This window comes from Gymnoscopelus braueri, assembly GCF_963280865.1.
Source record: "Gymnoscopelus braueri genome assembly, chromosome: 12".
Taxonomy (NCBI): domain Eukaryota; kingdom Metazoa; phylum Chordata; class Actinopteri; order Myctophiformes; family Myctophidae; genus Gymnoscopelus; species Gymnoscopelus braueri.
The window spans coordinates 31082768-31109983 of record NC_137614.1 but is presented as its reverse complement, the minus strand read 5'-3'; the positions used below and the strand labels follow the sequence as shown (position 1 = coordinate 31109983).

General features: G+C 41.9%; 1 protein-coding gene across 4 annotated transcripts in view; it reads left to right on the top strand.

Annotated features, from left to right (window-relative positions):
* vps13d (vacuolar protein sorting 13 homolog D) overlaps positions 1-27216 on the top strand; it is a 67123-nt gene that overhangs the window by 17300 nt on the left and 22607 nt on the right. For 3 of the 4 annotated variants that reach the window (XM_080443574.1, XM_080443573.1, XM_080443576.1), the window contains 26 exons: positions 485-2728; positions 2851-3002; positions 3347-4426; positions 5486-5576; positions 5745-5871; positions 6614-6794; positions 7745-7969; positions 10157-10328; positions 11428-11647; positions 12447-12618; positions 13238-13338; positions 13840-14064; positions 14194-14477; positions 14591-14724; positions 14840-14995; positions 15638-15824; positions 16223-16297; positions 16598-16798; positions 17344-17433; positions 18293-18433; positions 19915-20040; positions 24472-24577; positions 25124-25276; positions 26089-26224; positions 26449-26496; positions 26755-26905. In XM_080443574.1, coding sequence (XP_080299700.1) covers positions 485-2728; positions 2851-3002; positions 3347-4426; positions 5486-5576; positions 5745-5871; positions 6614-6794; positions 7745-7969; positions 10157-10328; positions 11428-11647; positions 12447-12618; positions 13238-13338; positions 13840-14064; positions 14194-14477; positions 14591-14724; positions 14840-14995; positions 15638-15824; positions 16223-16297; positions 16598-16798; positions 17344-17433; positions 18293-18433; positions 19915-20040; positions 24472-24577; positions 25124-25276; positions 26089-26224; positions 26449-26496; positions 26755-26905 — 6978 coding nt within the window. The remainder of the gene's footprint in view (positions 1-484; positions 2729-2850; positions 3003-3346; positions 4427-5485; positions 5577-5744; positions 5872-6613; positions 6795-7744; positions 7970-10156; positions 10329-11427; positions 11648-12446; positions 12619-13237; positions 13339-13839; positions 14065-14193; positions 14478-14590; positions 14725-14839; positions 14996-15637; positions 15825-16222; positions 16298-16597; positions 16799-17343; positions 17434-18292; positions 18434-19914; positions 20041-24471; positions 24578-25123; positions 25277-26088; positions 26225-26448; positions 26497-26754; positions 26906-27216) is intronic. The other variant, XM_080443575.1, reaches the window with a different exon arrangement.

Genomic DNA, 27216 nt, shown 5'->3' with positions numbered 1-27216 from the left:
TACTTTTTAATTATTAGCGTTTCGGCGTCAAGCCTCCCTCCGCGTGTTAACTCATTCAGTGCCATTGACGTGTAACACGTCCATTTTTTCCAAAGCCCAGGGTGCCATTGACGTGTAACATGTCCAAACAGTGTTTTCAGTGTTTACACTAGATGGCGCTGTTCCTCAACCTATGAGCCACCATTTCAGACTCGGTCACACAGAGATCTAGAAAAACCATGTATGTCCATGAAATAAAATTAAAAAAAGAGAAACCTTTTCCAATGGCTCTAATGGAGTTACAACATTTAGCCACAATCTTATAGGCAAAAAATCATTAAAACATTTGTTTTAATAACGGATCTACAAGTTTGGGTTTACTTTTTATTTATTTATATATACTGTAGATACAAGGTTTCCAACCGACAGTGATGATATCAGCCTTTCTATGGCATTTCAGTTTTATAAAATCATCTTATACCTGTTATTTGTGTTCTTTTTGAAGATGATACCAAGGCCAAATCAAAAGCCACTCAACCTGAAGGGGAGGAATTGAGTGATGATGAAGATGAATATCAGACTCCACTTGGCACACCCCCAGAGTCTCCAGCTCCTGAACCAGAAATGCCTTTCAAAGAACAGCCCAAGAATCCTGAACTTTCATGCCTTACATCCCCCGGAAGTAGCCAGGCATACAGCAGGAAGCTTTATGAGAAGTACTATCTGTCCTTCAAGGACCTGCAGATCATGGTTGGCCGCTATAAGGACAACTGGAAACACCTCCAGGAGAGTGAGGTAGGGCCCACCCATGTTGTGGAGAAGTTCAACGTCTTATTGCAACTGGAGCAGAGACTTCGCTACACTTCAGACCCCCAGCTGCCCGGCGCAGTCCTGTCTGCAACCCTCCCTGACCTGAAGGTTCACATCAACCTGGAGAAAATGACTGCCCTCAGGAGCTGCCTGGCCAGGCTGTATGGCCCCCCTGCGGGGGAAGAGGCAGAGGAAGGCGAAAATGAGAAATCCCCTGACCCAATGACTCTGCGGCACGAAAAGATATTTCAGAGGGAGGACAGCTCATGGAAGCTCCAGGGTTCCGCCAAGAACCTGACCCAGAGCGTGACGACCCTGGAGCAGCACACGCGAGAAGTGCTGGTTGAATCCCGCCTCCTTCTGGCTGAGTTCAACATCAACTACATGCAGCTTGGTGTGGAGAGTGACGGGCGCTACATCTCGGTCCTCAAGGTCTTTGGCATCAATGCCCATTTTGTCAAGCGGCCTTATGACGCCGAAGTCTCCCTGACTGTCCATGGCCTTCTGTTGGTTGACACATTACAGACCTATGGCTCAGACTTTGACCTCTTGGTGGCCTCTCACAAGCACCTTAGCTTTGACTTACCAACGGGCAGCATCCGAGAGAGCCAGCCTTCATCGCCAGTCTCGCCTGAAAGAATGGCTACTGACGAAACATCCTCTGGAGTGCCTCCTTTCAGTTCCTTTCTCAAAGATCAAGAGGCCCTTATTAAACTGGAGTACCAGTTTGTCAGCTCAGACTGCCCCTCTATGAACCTGGACAGTTCCCTCCAGGTGACAACCATACAGGTCAATAGCTTGGACATTATTGTCAACCCTGAAACCATGGTGGAGCTGCTCAAGTTCATCCAGAAGTCTTTTCCCAAAGACGAGAGTAGCTGGACTCCATCGACGCAACAACCTGCAACTCAGCCTGAAGATGATGAGCAGAGAGGGGAGACCTACCAGTCCACTTATGACCATAACAAAGAGCTAACAGTGGAGATCCATCGCCTCAACCTGCTACTCCTTAGGACCGTCTCCACTGGTACTGTCTTAGGTGCAGAAAAGAAAGGGTTGAAAATAGCAACGGCCAGCATCAGTGGCACCAAGGTCAATGTGTCCATGGGCAGCCGTTTGGATGTCAATGGGTCTTTGGGGTCGATGCAGTTGGTGGACCTGACTCAGGAAGGAAGCAGAAGTCAATTTGTGGTCAGCATTGGAAATGTGGAGGATGACTCCTCACCTTCTGGTGGGGTATCCTTTTTTGCAGAAACAAGAGGCTCCTCTTCGGAAGCCTTGAACTTCCACTTTCTGGAGAAATCTCGGGGGGAGTGCTCATTGCAGCTTCAGATGGCATCATTGCACTACAACCACTCGGCCAAGTTCCTGAAGGAGCTTACTTTGTCTGCCAACGAAGTAGAAGACAACTTCCGCTTGATGTTCAAAAGCGCTGCCACCAAAGTGGCGACGGTCTTGGTCAATAAGACAGCAGAGTACACTGGCATGGTTTCTCTTTTTGAGACTCCCTCACGGAGACGTACTCAGAGCCATAATTGGCTCGACTCGGCATACGAGGATGAGGTGGATCTTACTGTAGTAGAGGAAGAACCCACCTTAGACTCCTACTTTGTAAAGTTGACCCTTAATATCAGCATTGAATCGCCAGTTGTGTCGATTCCACGCAAGCCTGGCCATCACGAGCTTTTGGTGGGTCACCTGGGGAGCATAAAGATCCAAAACTTTGTTACTGGGCAGGACTCTGAAGGAGAGCGATTGCAGGTGTTGGTGAAAGATATCCGGCTTTACTCACTCAATACGAGTCATCTGGTTTTGCGGAAGGCACCCAGAAATGACTTCCCAAGTTCCAGCATGTCACCTTCCCACAATGGGAGCATCAATCAGGATGAGCCACAGTTCACACGTCATGACTTTTTTGACTATCTCAGTCGGGGAAAAGGTGAGAAGACTTTTTGTATTGTACAATTTGTGCATTTGTTTGCATATAAATATGCAATGTCTATTGTGCAATTGTGACATTAAATTGCTTTAAAATATTCAATTATTTGTTTTCTCTAATAGCATTCCATATATTGAAGGACACCACCATCCAGTTCACTGTGGAGAAAATTCCCATTGATGAAGACATCCAGTTTAACTTTCTCACTGCTGATGAGCCCTGCCAGAGCTCAGGTTTGATGAGAATCCAGGGCAAATTTGTGAATCCTGTTCAGGTATAACACAGTGTTTATGTTTCTAAAGAAATAATTGCTTTTGCAAGGGTGCCATTTAACCACATTTACCCTGGTACGCCTATTTTGGGTAAATTTTCTAAATGTAAAAAAAATTAAAAGTACTTAGAAATAGCAGATCAATAAGCTCACAACGCGTCATAGTATGATGCATTGTGTGCTTGTAGATACGCCTATTTTCACTATTTGTCATACTGTCGATTTAAGTGATTAACAGGTGGATTTGCTGTTATGTTTTTGTCTCTTTTATAAAAAACCTCTGCTCAAAATTAGCAGCCTTTAGTTGAGGGGATTATTTAGTTGTTGCATTGTCTTTCTGGCAACAGGTGTTCCTATGTAAGCCAGTGTACGAGCAGGTGCTCCAGACTCTGGACAACCTCTCCCTGATTGAGGAGCAGCGAGCGACATCTTGTCAGCCACCAACACCGCCACCTCCGACCCCCTCCTCCACCAAACCTCACCGTTTCCCGGACCCGCAGGGAGGGTTCTTTGCCAGGGATCCTCCTCACATCAGCTTCTCATACGCTTCTCTGTCAAACTCCCTCTCCTCTCCCTTACCACTGACACCTCACAACCACCCTCTTGAACTGCCGTCGTTCACTCAGGTGAGAGCCACCTTCAGTGTGGCCGAGCTTCAGGTCCAGCTGAGCGCAGACCTGACACAGGGCTCTCAGGGTTTAGTCAGCCTTTGCTTCCAAGACCTGGTGGGGGACTTCACCAAAGACCACCCCCACTCACTGGAAATCCAATTCGCCCTGCGCTCGCTGCTGATGGAGGACCTCCTAGAGCAGAACCCAGAGTCCAAGTACAAGCACTTGATGGTGTCCCGTGGAGCTCCCAAGGCCTCCACCTTCAGCCCCAAGGAGTACCTGTCCCAGAGCTGCCCTTCAGCATCCAACGCACTCTACCCCGACATGCCCCGTTCACTCCCCGCCCACATGGAAGAGGCACGCAACGTCTTCCAGCTGTACCAGAGGCATCCCAGCACACCTTCGGCTACCAACCGTAAGGCTAAGAAAGATCCAGAGTGCCCCAGCACCCCGCCACCATCCCCTACCCACAACACGCCCTCCCCGCACCCACCCCCTGACTTCGATGACTCACTGGTACACATCAATGTGCTGCTGGTGGACCGGCGCCACCCAGAGTTTAAATCGCGGTATGGCAGTGTGGGGCGAAGCATTGACGTCGACTTCAACTGCCTGGATGTTTTGATCACTTTGCAGACCTGGGTTGTCATCCTTGACTTTTTTGGTATTGGCTCCACTGCCAATAACCATGCAGTGAAACCTACCGTGTCACCTCAGCTCGAACCAGGGCATCCTCTGTATGAATCAGATGCATATTACCCAGATATTGTGGAGGAGGAGGCAATTGAAATTGTCAACACTAAGTTTGACCTCAAGGTAGGTCTCTGGAATTTCAATCCATTTCGAATGCAATATTTAAGCAATAATGCTTCAGGTCATGCTATACCATGAGATTTTGGCACTGGCATGCTGCTGTCATAGAGACAGAGTACCGTAGATCAGCAGCACACTACTGCCAATGTCTCACGGTATAGGAGGGCATAGCAGTGGCGACCATTTTGTGGTTCCACTCAAAAAAAGGCCATTCATTTTTCCCATAAAGATTTCCAAAAATATTTATATCAATAATTTAAAGCCTAGAATCAAGCCATCCAGGCTCCAGGTGAATCATGACCATAAAACATTTGATTCTGTGAAGAAAAGAAAAAGGAATATTTAATCATATGACTATACTATATATTATTAAATACCCTTTGTTTTGCGGTTTTCAATTATTTTCTTTTCACATAATCAAATATTTTATTGTCATAATTCACCAGGAGCCTGGATGGCTTGATTCTAGGCTTAAAATCATTGGGAAAAAATAATGGGCTTCTTTTTGAGTAGAACCACGAAATGTCTGCCACTGCTATGCCCTATAGCATGATATCAAGTGTGTTATTGTGATTTAAACCACATTTTCATTAATGATATTTTATGATAATATCAAGGTAGTAATGCGGTCTGAATGCTGGTATCGGGAGATATTGGCACTCATTAGAATACCTCTCAGCCAAAACGCAAGGTCAGAACTAAACTGTAGTATAACTGAATATGGGTGACAGACAGAGAGTTATTGGTTATACAGTAGCTGTGGTGTTTGTTTTTTTTCTTTTTCCGTAAGGATAATTAATTGGTACTGTAGTCCAATATGTCAGAGTGATACCTGTGCATTTGTGGGATGCTAATGTGGATGATAGTTTTGCAAAATCTATTGTAAAAGATTAGGTAACTTTCGGTCCAATACCAGTTAATTGTCAAATTTTGTAATAGCCAAAATGTCTATTTTCTGCAAAGATATTTTGGGTTCTCTTTAATTGAACAGTTATACCATAAGGCATCGTAAAAAATAAAAAACAAAAACACAGTAATTGATGTTTGCCTTTCCATTCACAGGTGCATTCCCTGTCTCTTGTGCTAAACAAGAAAACCAATGAGCTTGCGAAAGCGAGTGTTTCAAAATTATCTGCACATCTGGAAATGCAGGGTTTGTAAAAAAAAATAGTAAATAATAAAATGCCATAACATGTACAATTCTCTCTGCATTCATAATATACCATTCATCAAATAATCATCATTCATGAAATAGTGTAAATAATAGTGACATTACAACATTGTGATTTCATTTCCTTACACCAAATGTTATATATTTCAGAGGGTGACATGGAATTGCATGGGAGTCTGGGAAGCTTATCCCTGAGTGACCTAACCCCACACGGTGACCTGTACAGAGAACGCTTCACTACACGGGGAGGGGAGGCCTTGGTGTTCAACATCTACAAGTATGTATCACTTAGTTCCATTAGTCTATGATTGTTTAACAGATTACTCTGTCGTGTAGAGCTGATGCATCAATTGGATGTAAAATATGAAATATTGCAACAGTAATACACAAGACAGATCTACGTCAGGGGTTCTCAAACCTTTTCATACCCGGCCGGGCCCCATTTTATGGGGAAATGTTTTGACGACCCCCCACACTTGATTTACAGTGCAATTTAAAAGTTGAAATAAAGCATATTTAAAAAATTAACCATACATTGCTTTCCTTAATAGGAATATTTATTATAAAATGCATTTACAGCGCTGATATTGTATCTTATCAATGTAGTTTAAAAGCTGCGGAAAAGTGTTTCTGTACACATTTGTAAATGGAACCATAAAGTAGCCTATATTTGTTGCGATAACCTTGATAAAAAAAAGTCTTAATGGGAAGGATACATTTTTCTTTTGTCAATGTGCAATCTCACCTTCCTGTGACCCCTTTTGCAGTCCCAACCCATAGTTTGAGAACCTCTGATCTATGTATATATGTCACGGGTTGTAGTAAGGACACAAGTGTAGAGAAAGAAGGCAGAAAACAGGAGTTGACACACAAATGAACAGAACTTTACCGGTACATAAAAACTCTTGACTGATCTGGCAATTGACCAACGAGAGGTCGGGGCTCATATACGGTCGGTACATGCAAGGGCTAACAGGACATTTAACACAGGAGGGGCTCACCATTTTCCTCTTTGAAAGGTACGGCGAACCCGACCCAGACCTGGAGCGGGAATGTGACATCAAAGTGTCCCTCCAGATGGCCTCGGTGCAGTACGTGCACACCCAGCGCTTCCAGGCCGAGGTGGTGGCCTTCATCCAACATTTCACACAGTTACAGGATGTCCTCGGCAGGCAGAGGGCCGCCATGGAGGGCCAAGCTGTGAGTGCTTTTTGAGTGATATTTTCTTTTAAGGCATTTCCACTTTATTTTACATTTCTCCAGCACTATGGGGGGGCCATGGAGTGCATGTCACATCAAAGGGCATGGCACATGGCACATCAAAGGAGTTAAATTTGATCTTTTGTGCATTCAAGAAGCCACTCTTGTGCCCCTGTGTCCTGTTAGAGTAAAACAAGATTATCCCACTGGCATTAAGTATGTCACTGTGTGTGCTGTCTTATCAAGAAGGTAACAAAGATGAGAAGACAGCAGGAGGCACAGAGACCTGTCACCTCGCATTAAGTTCCCCGCACTGACCCAGGACACCAGACATCTTTGTTTTGGGCTGTAGTTCAACATTGGCAGCATTGGCTGTACTGTACCTTAATGGCTTAAGCAGAAGCTTATGCCGTACTATGTCAATCCTTACTGTGTTTGATCCAAAGTGCATACTTGGCTTCATTTGATTAGCCCAGAGCTGGCTAAATATAGATTTTCCCACCCTGCCTCCTTTACAATCTCCCTCTTTACTCTAGCATGTCTTATTTCCTCTTTATAGAAAACATTATTTTCCGTACGTAGCGCCTACAGTGCTTTGCAGAAAAAAAGGGCAGAGAATAAAATCACAATAATAATCTTTCTGTTCCTGTCTGTGCCAAACTTGCACAGACAGCTGTTCTCCTGTTGACAGTTTGAATCCCCAGAGTCTCTTGAGCGAGGCAATGAACCCCCGAGTGTTACAGTTCCAGAGGTCTATAGCTGTGTAGGGCTGCCTCCTCACCGCCTGTGTGGTGACTCAAAGTTCATCTGGCTCCATCCATACCATTGTGAACTGCATATGTTTTCATTGATAGTCTCACTGCATCATTATAGGATAATATTGTAAATAAAGGAGAAAAAAACAAAACATACACATTTCCCAATTTGTCCTCTGGTGTTTCTGTGTCCAGGTACGTGATCACCCTCAGAGAGCATCTCGGGTGCTGTTGGACATCGAGGCGGGTGCCCCCGTGCTTCTCATCCCAGAGAGTTCCTGCTCGCCACGCCTCATTGTGGCCAATCTGGGCCAGCTGCGCATACGCAACTGCTTCCTTCCCGCTGGCAGCCATGGTACCTTCTCACTCTGGGACAAGGTAGAGAAACTTACCATGGTCCATTGCTTTTTCCCTTCTCTGGTGAGTCCTGTTGGCACATCGTTCCTCCAAGCAATTAACTCCCCCTTATGCACTTCTGCCCACCACTTAATAACTGTATTGATCAAGCATGCAATGCTGTTAAAACTTCATACTTTATCATACTTGACATCTAAATTTAATTTAGTTCCTAGAACAGTGGCGAGAACGGTCGTTAACAAACCTTACACTTGCTGCTTTGGAAACCAACCCTGTCACAGCCCCGAAATAAATGACCGCCCTAAAGTCTTTGCATTTGTTGTGCAATGCAGCAATGCAGTTATTTTTTTAATCTCTGAATTGTTTCCACCTGAATTTAGATGTCCCTAGACGTATCAGTAGGTGGAGATCTCTAATGATCTGGCAACGCAAGACTAGGGAAAACCCTGTTGCCAGAACTGATTCAGTAATGTCTTATACTGGCTAGGATGCTGCATGCCCGTCTCTGATCCAGCATGCCTAGAGCTCAGTGAGAGGGAAAATGCTTTATAAATACAGTGCCCACTGCTCCCTAAATCCCGCTGACTGTGCAGTTCAATTATTATGAATTATATTGAATGCGATTGAATTATTTGGTTATAATTCACACTATTTATAACTTAAAATGTGTGGTATTGCACTTAACTAACTAATCTGTTTTGAATTTGACATAAACTTGGTCTGGGATTTTAAAATAATTAAAAGTTATTTTCTGGGAATGATGTGCCATGGTTCAATGGTCAACTAAACCTTGTCCGCTGAACTGTCTTCTTGCAATTCATTGTACTTTCAATAGTTTGAAAGTCACACTTTTGTAAGTCTTTAAATCTTTTTGTTATTGTCTTATTAACAGTTTCATAATGTTGTGTAATGTTGAAGGGAGGAGAGAGTGTATGTTGTAATAGTATTTCACCTGCGTCTTGTATTGTCTGTGAAGAATTTGATATTGCATGCAAATTCATACAAGGATCCATCTATTTACAAGGTACAAGGAAATATTTTTTTTGGGGGGTTTTGTAGTGTGAGTGAACAATCTGTGGATGCGTGTGTGGTGGACTGGACTTTTACTCTGAAACTGGTTTTGCATGTACAGAATAAAAGGAATGCACTGCTTTTTTGGTGAATAAGCTCCTCACCAATAGATAGTTTAATATTTCCATGTCTAATGTATAATAGTGGACATGTGGACTACAAAAACCTCTTAACTCACTGAGTGCCAGAATTATTTCTGGCTATTTCTGGCCAGTGTGATATTTTCTTTGTAATTTTCTTTTCAAAGTAAAAAGAAAGTGCTTAGGAAGCGAGATACAGCCTTTTTCAGTTATAAGTTAAACAAGGAGTGGATAGAGCTGCAAATCTTCAGATAATTATATCTTGGGTTCTGAACATTTTTTTCAAAAGAAAGAATGTTCAGAACCTTTCTTTTTACTATTTTTTCAAAAACACGTGAAACACGTGATTGGCACGTTGCATCATAGCGGTAAAACACGTGAAACACGTGAATGGCACTCAATGAGTTAAGTGCTATATACTTAATCGTTTGACAAATAGCTAAAATTGCAGATCTACAAGCTAACAACACTTTGCATCGCAGCCTATAAAAAAAATATAAATTTAAAAATATTTGCCTATAATGATCAAAATAGGGACGCCACGCCAGGGTTCTGTTTGCTGACCTTTTGGAAGGTCAAGCCAGCTTGTAGCACAGTACACAGTGTGGTAAAGCATTGAGCATGCTAACTGAATGCTATTATTCAAATACCTTATTCACTGAAACCGTTATAGTGTATTCCTTTAATAATAGCTATTAAAATGTGAGTTTCAAATGCATTTTATTTTGACCCCCTCAACAATAATCTTGTTTTGAGTAATTTTATAAAACATAAAGTGTTTCAAAGGGCTTTTAGCTGCAGTCTAAAGCTGGAAACTCTCTTGTGTGGAATTAGTTTATTTTCTGAGAACTATGCACGAAAACAAATTTCACTCACTTTTTTACTTCTGTAAACCTGTGATGTGACAATAAAGCTGATTATGATTCTGAGATGATGACAGATGTGATTTTAATGGTGATTCTTGTTTTGTGTTCTTGTGAACAAACTATATTTCTATGGACATGAAAGCCATTGATTGTATAATGTGATTATCACATTGCTCAATTAACCATAAGGCTAACTTTGTGCTTCCTCTTTTTCATTGGCGTTCCCTGCAAAGCACCGTGTGCAGCAGAGTGCTGCAGAGACCCAGAGCACAGCAGCAAGGAGCAGTGAGGAGGAGAAGACAAAAAGCTCCACGTCCTCCTCCACCTCCTCAGCACTCCCAGTGGACAGACCACAACACCTCGAACTGGGGGGAATGCCTGGGGATGAGGACTCTCATATCCCAGGTTAGGACGAAAATGTGTATTATTTATTTATTTATTTATTTAGGGACATCACAATCACATTGGACAAACCAGATGCATTGCTTGAGTGTTCTAGCACAAGTGGTAATTTTCAACACCTGTCCACAGGAGGATTTTCTAAACAAAATTAAAAATATTCTATAATCTAAAAATCAAGTACATTTACAAGTACACTATAATCAGTATCAGACACAATACACATAGCAGGATTTCTAGAGGGGGTTCCAAATGGACCCATGCAGGTCTGTAACGTAGAAATTATCTGTGTTCGGGAGATTGTAAGCATCAGCTTCCCTGATTGGCCAACCCAAACCGTTGGCTTCATGGATTGGCAGAGCGTCACATCACGTTTGAGCCGCTAAGCCAGTATAAGTCCCTGATTGGCTAACCCGACCCATCGGCTTAACTGATTGGCCGAGTGTTGCGTAATGTTTGTGCCATATAGCCAATATAAATGGAACGACTTGCATCATTCTCAACATGCGTGGCTCCAAGTGGCAATTTGGACGAACCAACGATTTCAGAGAACCGAAAACCACAAATATCTGTGTCTGTCAATCCGCTGGTCTGAGAAAGACACAGAAAGTCTACGTGTGTTTGTGATATTGCATACATCGTATTCCCTGATTATCCAACCCAAACCGTCGGCTTCACAGATTGGTGGAGCGTCATGTCACGTTTGTGCAGCCAGTATAAATCCCTAGCTGGCTAACCCGACCCGTCGGCTTAACTGATTGGCTGAGCTACGTATATCGTTTGTGCCGCATAGCCAATATAAATGGAACGACTTGCATCGTTCACGACATGAAAGGCCCCAGGCAAGTAGGCCAGCGTCGGCCTAGTTAAAAAAAAAGTAGAACGTGAGAAAATGGGTGGAGGTACTTCCTTGGCCTACTGGCACAGGACATTTTGTGCTGACTGGTTGCTTTTGGCCTGGAGCAGATGGGTAGAAACAAGGCACCAAGCTAAATAAAAATGCTACAGTAGTATATATATATATTTATTATTTTTTTACTGATGAGAGATAGCAATAATCACAGACCAGATAAATCCCAAATATTTCTATTGTTTAATGAATTAGAAGAGCATGTGTGCCTGCTGGACTGCATTGCCCTGGACCTCCAGGAGATGGACATCTTTGCAGCAGAGCGTCTGCCCTGTCAGCTGTGGGATGGCGGTGGGAAGCAGCCACCAGACTCCTGTGACCTGGTGTTCCCCTCCTACTCAGTCCGGCGCACCGGAGACACCCTGCTGAAGGAGCGCTGCCGCCTTAAACTCAAAGTGGAGCGCAATCTGGACAGGTGGGTCTGATTTATACTTGCATGACGAAAATAGCCGAGTTGTAGATCTAATATTTTCATTAGTTTGGTGTCAGTTACTTCCCCATTAACATGTTATTTGAGGTAGGGTTTTGTTTGACAGACATGACAAATGTGATCTCTATGCATAATATATATATGTTATATACACATGTATGTTATATTTTCATGCCACTTTTAAGTCCAACTTTGACTTTGATCCACATCTCATCCCAAACCTGTTCACCTGTTTATTTTTTGTGTGTGTGTTTGTGTTGCAGATCTTCTATTTTCGCCATTTTCCTGACCTTTTTGAATCTTGCCCCCAACTACCCCATATTGTAATTAACTCATTCCCTGCCTAGAACGTAAAAAAACGTAATAATATCCAATTACCAATTCTGCCAAGAACGTAAAAAACGTAATTTTAATTTTTTTTTTTTCTTTAATTTTTTTTCTTCTTTTTTTTTCAAATTTGACCCAAAGACCAAGGGGATATGATTTTTCGAAGATCTAGACTCCTATCCACTTCCTTGTTAACTTAAAACTTAAAGATTCTGTATCTCGGCTCCTGAGTACTTTTTTTTTCAATTAAAAATCTCTGGCAGTGGGCAAACGCGGCCAGAAATAATTCAGGCAGTGAATGAGTTAAGAAACTGAAACTAACACTAAAACTAATACAAACAAAACTAAAACTAAGCCTTAAAAAAATCTGAAATTGGAATCAAAAAGTCCAAATGAAATAAAAATCACAAACTAATGAAAAATGCAAAACTATAAATACCTTGGTGTTTGTTTGCAGGGACCTAAGCCATGCAGTCCCAGATTTGTCCATCCATGGCAGCCTGTCGTCAGTCCACTGTTCTCTGGATCTGGAGCGCTACCAGCTGATCAGAGGCCTGTTGGACAACAACCTGGGAGAACCAGTGGAGGAGTTCCTGAGACCCTACAACCTCCAGGACCCCAGCAGCCATGTGAGAGAAGCTCACACAGCCCTAAATATAAATATGTTGACTCTTTCTCTTAAATTTTCTCTTGTTTCTGTGTACCGCCTTCGGTCTTTATTCTGACTTTGGGTCTTCGATTTTAATAGTGTTGAGCATTTACAGTAGGCTGCTGCACAGCAACCATTCGTATTTTGTCCATTTTGTATCTTCTCAACCAGGAACAACATTTTGTGTGTGAATGGTGCTATGCAAATAAAGGTCCTTATTATTTGTGTGCGTGTGAGTGAGCAGCTGATCTACAAGCTCACCGTGAGCTTGTAGGTTGGCTAATTTGGTGTGAGAAACCATGCGCAATCAAGTGTAAATTACTTCATTTTCCTGCGCAATCAAGTGTAAATTACTTCATTTTCCTTTCGGAACTTCATTTGTGCAGTGGGTAACAGCAACAGACAAACACAGCCAATTCACAGATACCCTCATCTGGAGATAAAAATACAAACTTCAAAAAAATCACTACATGAATAAAACCATAGTACAGTAAGTAAAAGCATAGTTAAAAACTAACGTGTCTCTCTGTGTGTGTGAGACTACAGAGACTTTACTCGCACACAGAGGGGCTTTACACTCACTTCCACCTGTTCCCTAGACGGTGTTGGGCGGTGATGTGTACACCAGTATGTCGTTGCTAGTGGACATGATGGACGTCAGCCTGGAACTTCTGGACGGACACAAACACTCACTCGCGAGGTAGGACCAGAGGCCTGATGCTGACCTATTATTTTGCCTTTTTGAAGTAGCTTCTAAAACAGGAAAGGAAGTTGACAAAGGACTAGAGACATAAAAGCCCCTGGAAATTCCTAATATATCAAATATGTCAGTGATGTCTACTGTAGCTGAATATGAGGGTGATACAAATGTTTCAACGGCAAATTTTGTGTACATCCAGTTGTCGCTGTTGCAGGACAAGATAAGCAACAGTTTAAAAATAGCAGATTATACAAGCTCACAGCACGTCACTTCGTGCTGCGCTGCAAGCTTGTACATCTGCAATTTTTGAAAAGAATTGATACATTTTGAAAGATTTTGAATTTTTTAACAAATCTTCTGGGGGCCTCATTTGTAGAATTGGCCTCAGGTCTTAATGGTTTAAACAGTAATATAAATGTTACCATGACATTCTGGTAGATTAACTAGCTTATTATTATATATTTTTTACTCTGATAACAATTTCCTATCTTCTCGCCAAAGGTTTGATTTCATGAAATCCAAGGTGCTGTTCGAGAGTTACTCCAACGGGTCCAAGAATGTCAACCTTGTGTCTCATTCTCTGCTGGCATATGACACACGTCTCCCCGGGCCTAGGAAAACCACTGAGGCCAACAGCAGCACCAAGAACAATGTCTTTAACTGTATCTTGCAGCCCTCCAGGACGGGCACCAACCGGGCATCACTGCAGATGGAACTGCATTACAGGTGCCATTATCAGGGGCAGATTATTATGGCTCTTTTTCAACTAGCTAAAAGAACTAAGCGATCCATACTGTGCTGTGAAACTAATTATCCTTATCATCCTAACTCACCATTCTTCTATGTTTCCTTCAGGTCCACAAGAGAGTGCTCCTGCTTTACGGTGGTCCTGAACAACCTGAGGGTCTTCCTAATCTTCGATTGGCTCCAGCTGGTCCGGGACTTCCTTCGCATGCCGGCTGAGAAGGGTACAAGCGGCGATGCCCAGCCTCGCCAACGCTGGCCCAGTGGCAGCAGTGATCCGGGTACGTCCAGCGGGGCCTTCATGCCCAAGACGGTGAAAAGTGGCGTAGTAACCAAGAGGTCCACGGTACCTGTCATTCAGGAACACAAACTGGAGGTCAAGATCAATGTCACAGGTCAGAGACTGGCAGCAGAAAAACTAGTTTCAATTGCAGTTGTTTTAATAACAGTGATCCCCAACGTTTCTTTTGACCTGTTTTCATTGATATGATTGTGTTTCGGTTCTCAGGTACAGAGTTTGTGGTTGTGGAGGATTCATCCTGTCTTGACACCAACGCTATTATTCTGAAGGGCACCACTGTTCTAACCTACAAACCTCGCCTGATAGACAGGCCCTTCTCTGGCAGCCTGGCTGGGATAGAGGTGAACATGACTAGCATCAGATAGAGCTAGCTAGCGGATTCACGTTCACCTCTTTACCTGTGACGATTTGATGCTGTGTCCTTGTGACAAACGGTGTGTCTCTCCATTTCCCCAGGTGTTCTCTTGTCGTCTGGGCAGTGAGCAGGAGACGGCGCTGTCCATCATCGACCCTGTCAACATTCAGGTGGAGCTGTGTGGCAGCCCCACCTACCAGAGCAGCTCTGGGCTATTGGACGCCTTTAACATAGAGGACTTCCCCCCACTGCTGGAGGTTAGCATGTTAGCAGCTTAAAGCTATATCAGTTGATAATGCTGGGAGAGAGGTTTAATTATCGCTTAGGGAAAATTGGAATGTTAGTGTAGCCAGTAGCAGAATGGGATACAGAATAAAATATATAAGTGGTTCTCAAACATAGTGAGCTTACCTTATAGGCTGTATTAGGTTTTATTGTATTTTACTTGACACTATGTTTTGATATTTGTTATCATTATATGCTATTTATTATGTAACCCAGGTAGTAGTACTTGATTGCATTGGAATGAATTGCTTTTTAATGTTTACTGTATGACAATAAACCTACCAAGTATAGCCTACTGTTTATTTTCCAAGTGATAGCCAGCTAAAGGAAGCCGTGAGATGTTAAATCAACCACTCACCAAGAAAACGCAGATAAACGCAGATAAACTGTGATCATGTAAATTGTATTGCATGTCATGGAAAAGTCAATGAAATATGTTAGTATATTAATATATGTATATGTAAAAATTGTAACGTTGATTACATTTGTGTTCTTCTGATGCAGTGCAGGACTTTAGCCTCAAGACATTCAGTATTGTGTGAGCCTATATTTTAGTAGAATCTTAAATCTGTCAATTGAAATTGAGTCATTGTCTGTGTCTGGTGTTTTAACAGATCCAGTTCCCTGCGCTAGACATTCGTCTGTCCTACAATGATGTTCTTCTCTTCCTGGCCATCGCCAAGTCCATCCCTACTGCCACTACACCGTTGCCTGGTGACCCCAATGACACATCCATGGTCACCACTGAGCCAGCAGCGTCACAAAAAGACCTCTTCAGGCACAAGACTGAGGCCTTGATAGGTACTGTAGTGAACCTACCCAGTCAAGTGTTAAGTCATTTGAGGGAATAAAACTGCATGCATCGGTAACTAAATGTTAAATTGATTGAGCTGCGTTAAATTATGGCAAGGTAACTACACAACCCAAACCTCTATCAAAGTGTAATTTTACTTTAACAACCAATCCAAAAGCCTAAGTGTATTAGTTTTCTTTCCCATTGTGTTCCTTTAATTATGTTTTTCACAAACCATCTGTGGAGATTCTTTGGCACACCTTGTCCCATATTTTATTTACCGGTAAATGTGTGCTTGTTTATTTTAAAATCACGAGTCAGAGGCCAACACATATCTTTGATCTGAATGTTTGAGCAATGGTGCTCTAATTAAGCATTCAAAGATCCCATTCCTTCCTGTTTTTAGCGGGCCAGCTGAGCCGTTTGCAGGACCTGGGCTTCAGGAAAGAAGACTGCAAGACAGCCTTAGTTCGCTGTAAAGGTGAGACAAGCCTTGAATCGATGCCTTCCCCAGATCACAGCGTGGATCTTATAGACTGATAGAATACAGTCAAATCCTCAGTGTTAACTCTAATTAGTTTACATTTATACACACTTGGAGTCAAATTATCAGTAAGGATTTGACTGAGAATAATGCTTGAAATGGCTTCAAGTTGTTTCCCATGGTTGGATGGATATGATTGACTGATTGATTGAATAGGTCAGATTGGCAATAACGCTCAATTAAAAAATATTTAAATTAATACAAATATTTGAGTGTTTATGGTTGTGTTACCATCAGGCCAGCTGGACCAAGCTGCCACGTGGCTCCTGGAGAATGCTGAGAACATGACCGGCCAGGGCAGGGCCCGGGCTAACTCGGGCTCCACCAGCCACTCTGCGCCTCTGTCCGGGGTGGAGGTCAAGGCAGAGAGTGTGTGTATCTGCCTCATCGACGACTGTCTGGACTGTGACATTCCACTGGGAGAGGTCACCTTCTCTCGTGAGTGGACGTTCAACATTTGTTTCTCTGTTAAAGCTGCAACCTGGAACTTATTTTTGTGAATAACACAATACAATATAACTACTACATCTGCAGTGGATGTAACTCTTCCATTTGGAAATTTAGACCCAGGTGTCGAATAGAGCACCTACTGGTTGACAAGTTGTACTGCCTGACGCTCATAAGCACAATCTCTCCAGGCCAAGCAAGGACAGAGGGCTAGACATTTTGGCCTCTCATGCGCTAGACCCGGGTTTGAAACCCTCTTAAGACATAAAAAATTACAATTGCAGCTTTAACAGTGTTATGAAGTGAGTGACTGTAAGAATTAAGTGTCATGGAGTAGCCTTTCATTGAATTCAATTTCAGTTGCCGAAAAAACATGCATCTTTGGCTGCTGCAATACATTCAAATTATTGATCATTTTTTATCATAACCCCAACTTAGCACCAGCTCATGATTTGCCATTTTTGTTAAAGAACATGTTGAAGTTTCAAGTGGATTTTAATTGTGATTGTGAGTCAAAACAATGTTTCTTGCGGCAGGGTTGTACGTACTACAGCGCATCGGCTCCACCCAGGAGGGCAACGCCAGCTTCACGCTGTCTGGAGATTACTACAACAGAGAGTTGTCTGGTAAGGAAAGATTGTTGAAATATGTCATCGAATGGCCTTATTGCAACATTAATAGACCCAAGGGGCTTGCTAACTGCATTGAAGTCCCATTGGAGTAAATGAAAGAGAGTTTAGGTTTCAGTTTTGGCTCAAGAGTACTTGAACGGGGGGGATTTGAATCAGACGTCAACGTCACGCCTTTGATTTGTCCCAGAAGGTTAAAGCTTCGATGACATTCATTTTCACTTTTTTTATTTTTTATGTTTTTTTGGGGGTTTTATGACCTCAATTACACCCAAAAAATCTGAACTTTGAACATTCAGTGGATTTTCTGTGGTCTGGGGTTTTCTGAATAATTAGGCTGAAAAGTAATCTGAGTTTGGCCCTTCGACAGTGAGGTCACAGTCGATTAATCCCGCCCACTCTCCTCCTCGCCCCTCCCCTCCCCTATCCTTTCCTTTGGGGGGGGGGCGGAGCAGAGGCGATGATTGACAGGCAAAATCCCTCACCAGCGACACCCGCAGGCAAAGATTTCTTTTTTCATTGCAGTTGAAAAGGCTTTAGAAATGTGAGACAAAAACACCTACAGTGAATCACTGGAGTGGAATTTTCAGTTAAAACTTTTTGTACACGTTTGAAGGACCAGGACAAAGACTCTGAATGTGGTGTAAACATGAATGTCATGATACCTTTAACCACTTAAACCTTATATTCTTCGTTGTACATCAAATAGCGAAAATATCAGATCTACAAGGATTGTTTCGCAGGATTGTTTGGATATTTATGCCAAATGTTCACCTATAACGTACTCAGAATAGGGATGCTAGGGTTCATGCAGTTAAATAAAGATGTGAATTCGTGTTGTGACTTTGTCCATCAGGTTGGGAGCCCTTCATCGAGCCCTGGCCTTGTTTCTTGACCTGGCAGCAGCAGGCCGCTGGACGCCTCCACCCTCCGCGCCTCAAGATGGGGGTCCGTGCCAAGCAGAGGCTGGACGTCAACCTCACCTCTGTCCTGCTAGGTAGGCGTCACATGTACACACAGTACCCCCACCCCTCTCCACCATGGCCATGGACCAGAGTGTTCACCGGCTGTATAGAAATATGCAAGAAATATTCAAATACCTCAGTTTACTTGAGAAATCATCTAAAGTTTATGGAGACCAATTCAGTAATGCTGTACATAGTATTGACAATATTTTCTTTCTCAGAGACAACAAAACCTACTTCACCACTTTAAACCTGGTGTCCCTATTTTTGGGCACAATGTGTCGCATATTTGTAAATTAAATTTGGCTTAAGTGGTTAAGTGGAATCTTCTCCTGATTGTACAATAACAGCATAACTGTAGACTACTCTGTAATTCCTCCCTTCCAACAGTAGTTGAGATATTGAAAACCTACATAATTGAAAGTAGGATAACTGAAAATGTATGCAAAAGAAGTACATGAAAAAACGACTTGCAATAAGAGTGCGTGTATCTAGAAAGGCGCAATTCCGTGAAAGTGTGGTTGCCCCTACGCGAGTCGTGGGTTGCGGCCGCCGGGACCCGAGGAATACACTGGGAGGAATAGCATCGGAGGCCATGCGATGTGCGATTAAAATGTGGTGCTAATGTTTTGATTTTAACGAAATAGGCCCCTCCCACAGATTTTGCAAGACAATTATGTTGTCACATCACTCCTGAGGTGTATTTCATTTTAAGGGGATTTTAATGTGCATTTGTGGCGCCCCTATGGGTCAAAGTGGTGCTTGCTGCTTCGTTGAGTACACAACCCTCAACATGTGATTCAAATTTGGGGTTAATTGGACGTTTCGTTCATGATTTTCTTTTTTTGGTCATAGCGTCTCCTTCCACTAACTTTGGAAGCCAATTACGGCCGAACAGTATGGACTATCTAAAAAAAAAATACTGTTTGATGCGTTTTTATCGCATTGGTCCAGAGATTATGTGTACCAATTTCTGTGAGATTTGGATAGAATCTGTAGGCGGAGGAGCAAAAAGTTTTGAAGAAAATTCTAAATGGCGGAAAATCTAGTCAGACGCAAATATTCCTTTCAAGTCAATGGCGAACTAATATCCCTAATAAATTAATATAAATTAAACTATACAACATATCGCTTAGTAACATGGAAGCACACGATTCCCGATGAAGCCGGTCGATTTTACGTGTGTGCCGCCAAAACTGTGGGAGGAGTAGCGGGACAAACTTTAGCACTAACTAAATAAGTCGCCCAAGTACTAGTGTGGTTGCTTTCCACTCCCAATTCACACACATTACATTGTGAATAGATCTGTGCCTGTGCGGTATTCATGCTAAATTGGTTATGCCTAATTTATGTTTGTCGCACACAAAAATATACAATTTACAAGCTCACAATGCGTTGTGAGCTTGTAGATCTGCTATTTTCGGTGCACGACACCATCGTACGACAACGTATAAATCGATCTTTAGCCATTAGAACATCCTGTGTTGATTGTCTTTTCATCTGGACCTTCCAGAACAGTACAACCACACCAAAAGTTCCTGGCTGGCCGACTATTGTAAGGAAGAGGAGCAAGTTCCTGCGGTTTCTCCCACCATGCCTTGGATGGGTTCCTCGGTGGACCCTCCGAGCTTTGGACAAAGTAAGTTCTATCAAACCAATGTTTCTCTGTCTCTGGCAGGTGATTTTATTTGCTAACCGGAATGGTTACATGATGATTAATCGCATATGCCTGTCAAAAATGTTTTAAAACGTTTTTTCAAATACAACACTTGCCTGCCAAAAACGTTTTAAAACGTTTTCCCCCCCCCCAAAAAAATAATAGTAATATTTCATTTTAAAATGTTTGTATTTTTTTTCCTTTTTTTTTTTACATCAGAACCAGGAGATAACGTGATCGAAAGATTTACTGCTCCATTCACTTCTTGGTTAAAGTATTTGGGAAATATTCTGTATCTCGGCTCCTGTGTTTTACTATGTATTTTTTGCGAAACATGCTATTTTCAACGGCGTATAACAAGCGAACGGGAGGTTGTGATGATTTTTTTTTTCTTCACGGAGGCACAGTGAAATCCTCCGTGATTAGCGACCATCAGGGGATCGATACATACTGGAGATAAATATTCTGTGACTACGGTACTTAAAAAGGTTAGAAAAATCGAAAAAACCCTGGCAACAGAAAGCGGATGCATACAGTAGTACCTGGCAGTGAATGTGTTAAAAACCCTACATTTAAATGAATCACAAGCAACAGTGGTACACCCCAGCATTCAACAGCCATTTTCACTATACTACCACCTGACCAGGCTAATTGGAATAGAATAGAATAAGTGATGTTAAATTGGTGTTAACCACTTAAGCCCTACTAAAAAAAATGGTTTAGCTAGTGGCTGCTTGGTGTTATCTCTTGACAATACATCTGTTTTCCTTGTCATTTGTTGGGTTCCTGTCTGATTGTTGCATAGATACTGGTCAACAAACTAACTTCAACTGAAATTGTAAGCAATTAAAGCACTAACAAGCACCAGAAGTCTGTTGTAATACACTGCTTGATAGGCTTGTTAAGATAAGTGTTTTGCTGTATATTAGATAAAGATGTTTTACCTCGTCTTCCTAGGCTTTGGCTTAGAAATTGGACTCGTCAGGGCTGTGGACAGTAAATAAAGTATTCAGAATGTAATAAACATACTGGGATTCATATTATGTCACTAAATCATTCATTTATTCAATAATTTCTCAGTAGGTTTAATTCCCATGAAGTTTGGGAAAACGTTTAAATTATGAAGAAAGTCCACTCTATCCAATGGTTTGAATAGAGTGAACTAGAACCATCCCTGTTCGATAATATTAATTGTTGAGTCTATGTGTGTATTTTTCCATCATCTTGTACCAGGAGTGGTGGTTTAAAGCAGAGCGTAAATGTCTTTCCCCTTTCCTCCTTTTTTCTCTATTAACACGTTTCACTCTGATGCTAACCTGAAATAATACCTAATATGGGACTTTTGATTCTCCTAAACCTCTTCTCTGCTCCCTCTGCATGTCTCTGTCTCTCTGCTGTGGTGACTGTCTCTCTCTGCTGTCAGGTGCTCCTCTTGCCAACCTTAGAACTAGGAGCACAGCCAGCTTGACCTGTCTTGAGCAGCAGATTCACTCCAGAGGTACAGTTCAGAGCTCAGAGTCAGGTTGCCTCCCTATAGCAGATTATAATCTCAAGTGCTTCCTCAATTCCTGTCTACATCTTCCAGTTAATACTGTATACCTGGACAGTGGTTCTCAACTGTTTTCTCACTGAGACACAAATCATACATTGGCCACCAAGCTCTGAGCCAATACGTTAAATACTGAAAGTGTAGGCGGAGAAATATGGTGCCGTTTGGATGGGCAATTCTTCTAGCAAGTTTACATGTAAAATTATTTATTATAAAAACATTTGATTAAAGCAACAATACTGAGTTATTTTCGGCACATGACGCGCAACTAAGTATAAAATCTGGCTTCAGCCATTGCATTTAGGGGTGACATGGCCAAAAGGCTATTCTGCATGGAAAGGTTTGTTGTTAAGGGGCTTAGGAGATAGGTAAAGAGGTCCACCTTGTGTTGATCTGCTCAACGTTCAACTCATATGGTATCGTTTATTTAATAACAATCCATCCCATTATACACCTTATACACACCAAGTTGTATAGCTTAATGGTGTGCCAAGTGGCTCCACTGTCTTGTTGCGATTTAATACACAGTCTGAGAAATTGTTCTGCTGTAAAGATTATGAAAAACACAATGAAAATGAATTGAAGAAAGACACTTTAACAACACCCTTATATACCAGACACTAGTCATCAGGGCTGCTGTTTAGTCAAACATGCTACACAAATGAATATTCACAACCAAAACAATATTTTTGACTTGTAATATGTTTTTTGGAGATACTAACACTGACACTTAATCTGATTTCACAACAGAAATCTTTCGATTCCATTGAGGTCTGTGTGATGTCTGTATTTCCGTTTAGTCAATTCATTTCTGTGGGAACCTACGTGAGAGTACGAAAAAATAACTTTTTTACGGATTTTGGAGAAACTATGTATTGGTTGCCAGGAAACAAGCAGAAGACAGCATTTCATTTAATTCAGGTGCTTGACTGTGTTAATAATAACATAATATTTTATTTATAGTACTTTCACAGTACTCAATTGCACTTGCAATTAAAAATGAATGTTTCGATCCATCTGTAAAATGAATGCATTTCCTTGCGTTGAACACTAGAGGGAATACTGTGTATATTAAACGGAATTACGGACATCACACAGAGAGAGCTCAACGGAAACGAGGCATCACTGTAACTGTGTTAGTACTAGCATTTCCTTTTTTCTTCTTCACATTAAGGCACACTATGGCTTCCTTTTTTGGGGGGGGGGGTCTGATAGAAAACATTGTCTTGCCATCACTATAAAATTGCAGTTAGCATTTGTCATTTGTTTCCATTACATTAGTCTCCACTTGCCCTAGTGGGCGAAAGGACAGTGAACACTTGAACAAGACTCTAAAAGTCCTGCTAGTGACCCCTAGACTCTAGAGTATGTGCTGCTCCTTACACCCAACTAGACTAGGACATTGTGGCCTATGGGTGGCGCTACATGAAAGGCCATGGAGTCACCAAAACCAGTAGGGTTCATCATTTGGGATCATGAATGTGCACCGCACATTTCATGACAATCCAGCCAGTAGCTTTTGACATATCTTCTTTGGGACCAAAGGGTTGGACCGACTAGCTGATATTGCCATCCTCATTCAAGCCTAGTTCAGCCCAAAGATTTGCAATGAGAGGAAACCGTTTTAGAACGTTGTCGAGACAAATCGCAGTGGTCTGATTTACCCCATCACAGGTTGGCTGATGTTGTCTGCACATCTTAGAAGTAGGTTGTAGAAGTAGAAGTAGCTGATGCTTTGGAAACGGTAAATGGTCTCAGCTCGTTGCCTTTGATGTGGACTGTCCAGTTTTCTAATTTAGCAAACCACAGTTTTCAGAATTCTGTTGCAAGTGGTTTCAACTTGGCTCGTCGCAAGTCTTTGGTTTCAACTAGGTGTTACAGCCCCTGTGCACTGGCAGGGCTAAAACATCTGTCATATGTGATCAACTGAGTGAATTCATTGATTATGAACATGATGGTAATCTCACCAGGTGTACCATCATGACGCTTGTTATACAGTATTATATACATTGTGTTGTTGCATGTATTAATCAGTTAATCTCAGATTTCTTTGGTAAAGGAATGTATCATCTTTTTGTCTGCCTTTTGATCTTTGTGTCCAGTATTTTGTGCACTATGGTGCAGTCATTGTGAGAAAATGGATGACTTGTACCTTATGAACTAAGGTACTAATGAATTTCCGTCATTACAGTATGTACACTTGGACTGTAATCCTTCTAAGATAATGCTAATGCTGTGTAAGTTTGTTCTTCCCAATAAACATGTACAGTGTTGCAGAGCATTGTCATGCACCATAGAATACTAATTAAATATTGGACATACTGAACCTGCAACCAAGTTCAGAGCTTCTTATATAAACCCATATTTTTGAATATTTTACGTCAGTTGTGTCTTTATATTGAAAAGAAAAAGCCTTTAAAGCGCTCTGCAAAATGTATTATTTGGGTAATATAACATTGATATAAATGTTTTTTTATTTAAAGTTTGTTTTTGTTTTAAATTTGTTCCCACAAACCAGTTTGGCGGCGAGTCCATAATCAACAAACAAACAAAAATCTTCAATTTCCTAATTTGAGATTATATACTGTACATAATACAGTTAATTAATTATAGCTTTAATGTCCAAAGCATTGTAAATGAGTCCCAAATAAATGTCCCATAAAAGGACTTCAATTAGAAGGTTTTTAATGGCTTTTTCTATACTACAAAATATTTTCTCTTTTTCTTTGGACCACTCATGCTATGTTGGCTATTCCGTGCAATAGAAGCAAAACAAAGTGCATGCCAATACAATCATCACAGTAACACACTGTCAATAATACCTGTCCCTTCTTTGAATGTGACTTTCTGTGACTGTTTTCCAGCTGACGTTAAACTCTCTAAGAAGAGGCAGCCCTTTGTTCCATACGCCCTGCGCAATCATACGGGATGTACCATGTGGTTCGCTACTCTTACCACCACTCCCACAAGGTCAGTGAGTATACACTGTGACTGTTAATTTGACTGTAAAAATGGAACAACTGGCACATTTATTCTTGTTCTTTAAGAATATTCATATTACCGTGGAAAAAATGCCACCTTCACTCACCTGGGCTGCCCCTCTCCATGGTAACGGATTGGTGTGTGGCTTTGATTGGCCCTCGCCTTTCTGAGAGTTGTCAGATTGTATAGACTGGCTGTGTGCCAGCTGCTTCTTTATGCCTGATGAAGGTCCGAATGACCGAAACGTTGCATCTTTACCAATAATGTTTTTGTAAGTGAAGAGAATGTGCGGGGCTCCCCCTTCCTTCTGCTAATAATCCAGGTGTAAAAGATGTTTATTTTTAGATTAGAGGAATATGTTTGAAGCGGAGCTGTGAGAAACTGTATTACTACGTGGGTGGTACTGTATATATTCATTGTCAATAGCAGCTGTAGCCAGGTGCAATGTTTTCAGTAAAACCATGTTGTTGGAATGGAAATATACAGTAATACATTCCATTCCTTCTTCTATTGTGTGCCCATGTCCCCCAACAGGGTGGCTCTCTCTCACAGTGGCAGTGCTGACTCCATCTCTGATATGCATGGGCCAGGGACAGACGACACGCACAACGTCAGCCAGTGGAGAGAGGTGCTGCCCGGGGAGGAGATCCCGTTTGAATTTGAGGCCCGTGAGAAACTGCGTCATAGGTAATTGTTTTAACATTTTGTTGTGCATCGGGATTGGCCAGGCGTTTCAACAAGCGCACTTGGCCATGTTCACAGGAGGGAAACTCCTACAGGTTGGTCAGGGTGCCTGTTCAGTGGGGTGTGGAACTAGGTGGAATAGCGTGTTCCTCCGCATGTGTTACATCGGTGATGTCATTGCGTATTGGAGGAGACACATGGTTGTTTCGGCCTTCTCTAGGACCAACTGTAGGAATTAGCAGCGACAAGGGATTACACAGGAATTGGAAATTGGGAGACATTTTTATAAAAAAAATACTATTAACTCATTCACTGCCAGGCTTATTTCAAGCTTGTTGATCCCTGTGCCACAGGCAGGAAAAATGAAAAAATGTGATTTTTTTCTCCGTTTACATTTTAACATTGAAGTGGATGGAGCATTAACTTTTTGAAAATCGTTTTCTCCTAGTTCCTTTGAGATAAAAAAAATAATATATATATATACAAAAAAAAAAAAAAAAAAAGACGTCATTGGCACTAATGGCACACTGAAAACGGCCGTCAAAAGACGTCATTGGCACTCAATGAGTTAAAAGATAAATGTAAAAAACACTTATTTTAGTTTGACAAAATAAACCGTTAAAAGCCGCATTAGCACAGTTGCATGTGTCCTTTGGTCTAAATGACCTGTCATGAAGGAGTGCAGCAGCACATTTTAATATGATACTAATTTTGTGTTTGCACATTGCAGCACATGCATTTCTACAAAGAAATATTCAAATGTAATTCATTGGATAATAAGGATCTTTCTTAACCCACCTTCCTCTTCTCTGCAGACACACTCATGAGTTGAAGCTTCACCAGCTGTTGGTGCGCGTGGGCGGCTGGGAGCAGGTCAAACCTGTGTCCGTTGACAAAGTGGGCGTCTTCTTCCGTTATGCCGCTCCAGACAGGAACAATCCGTCCAACACCGTGAGTGGTGCATGTGCTGAGCGAGCGGATGATGGATGAAATGTTTGGAAGACTCAAAGGGTTCCTATAGGTTATTGTAGAATGAACAGTGTGATAATGGTGTCTTGGAGTCTAGAATTTGAAAGGAAAGATGATGCTATTGTACGTTCTCTGTGTCTAGGTCTGTCAACCCACAGATTGGCTCTGAGCTTTATGAGAAAAGTTATTATCTTTTTTTCCTATAGGTTGGCAGTCCCATCAGTAGAACCAACATCATCCACCCTCATGTCTATGTAAGTCTGGCAAGATTTATTGCATATTTTGTTAATTAATACATTGAATTCGAGGTCAACATACTGTACAACTGACCTCCCACAAAAATATGTTGACCGGTGTCCCCCAACTATACTTGGCCATTTGGCCCCCTACTCCTTTTCCTCTATTCCAATTAATTCACTTAGCCAAACTACAAGCAAGTGTTACAACTTATTCTGAGCATGCAGACAGTGGTTAAAAACATGTCCATGTGTGTGGAAATGTTCTCCCCTTAGTTCTCGGCTCTGCCGCCTGTGAGAGTGGTCTTTTGCATCACCATGGAGGGGAGCGCTAGGAAGGTCATCACTGTCCGTTCTGCCCTCATGGTCAAGAACAGGCTGGAGGTCCCCATGGAAGTCAGATTGGACAGCCCGTCTGCCCCAGACAGTGAGTCCACATCTCCCATTTAAGTTGATCTGAAGAAAGATTGAAAGATATCTTGGCAATATCGTGATATTAGGTTTCAGATATCTCTTCGCATTTTCTTATTTTTCTTATTAAGCATTGAGACATAAATGTGGGGGGGCTAATCATCCCTTGGTGATCAACACTGTTAACGCAACACATCTATTTGTGTCATAAGGTACTTTTGTTTCCACTTATAATGATCACAAGGTTGCCAAAAGCACAGCAATTTCTTGTTTGTTATGGCTTAGTTTCTTGAGAGATTAGTTTCTTAGTGCGGACCCGGGACCTCT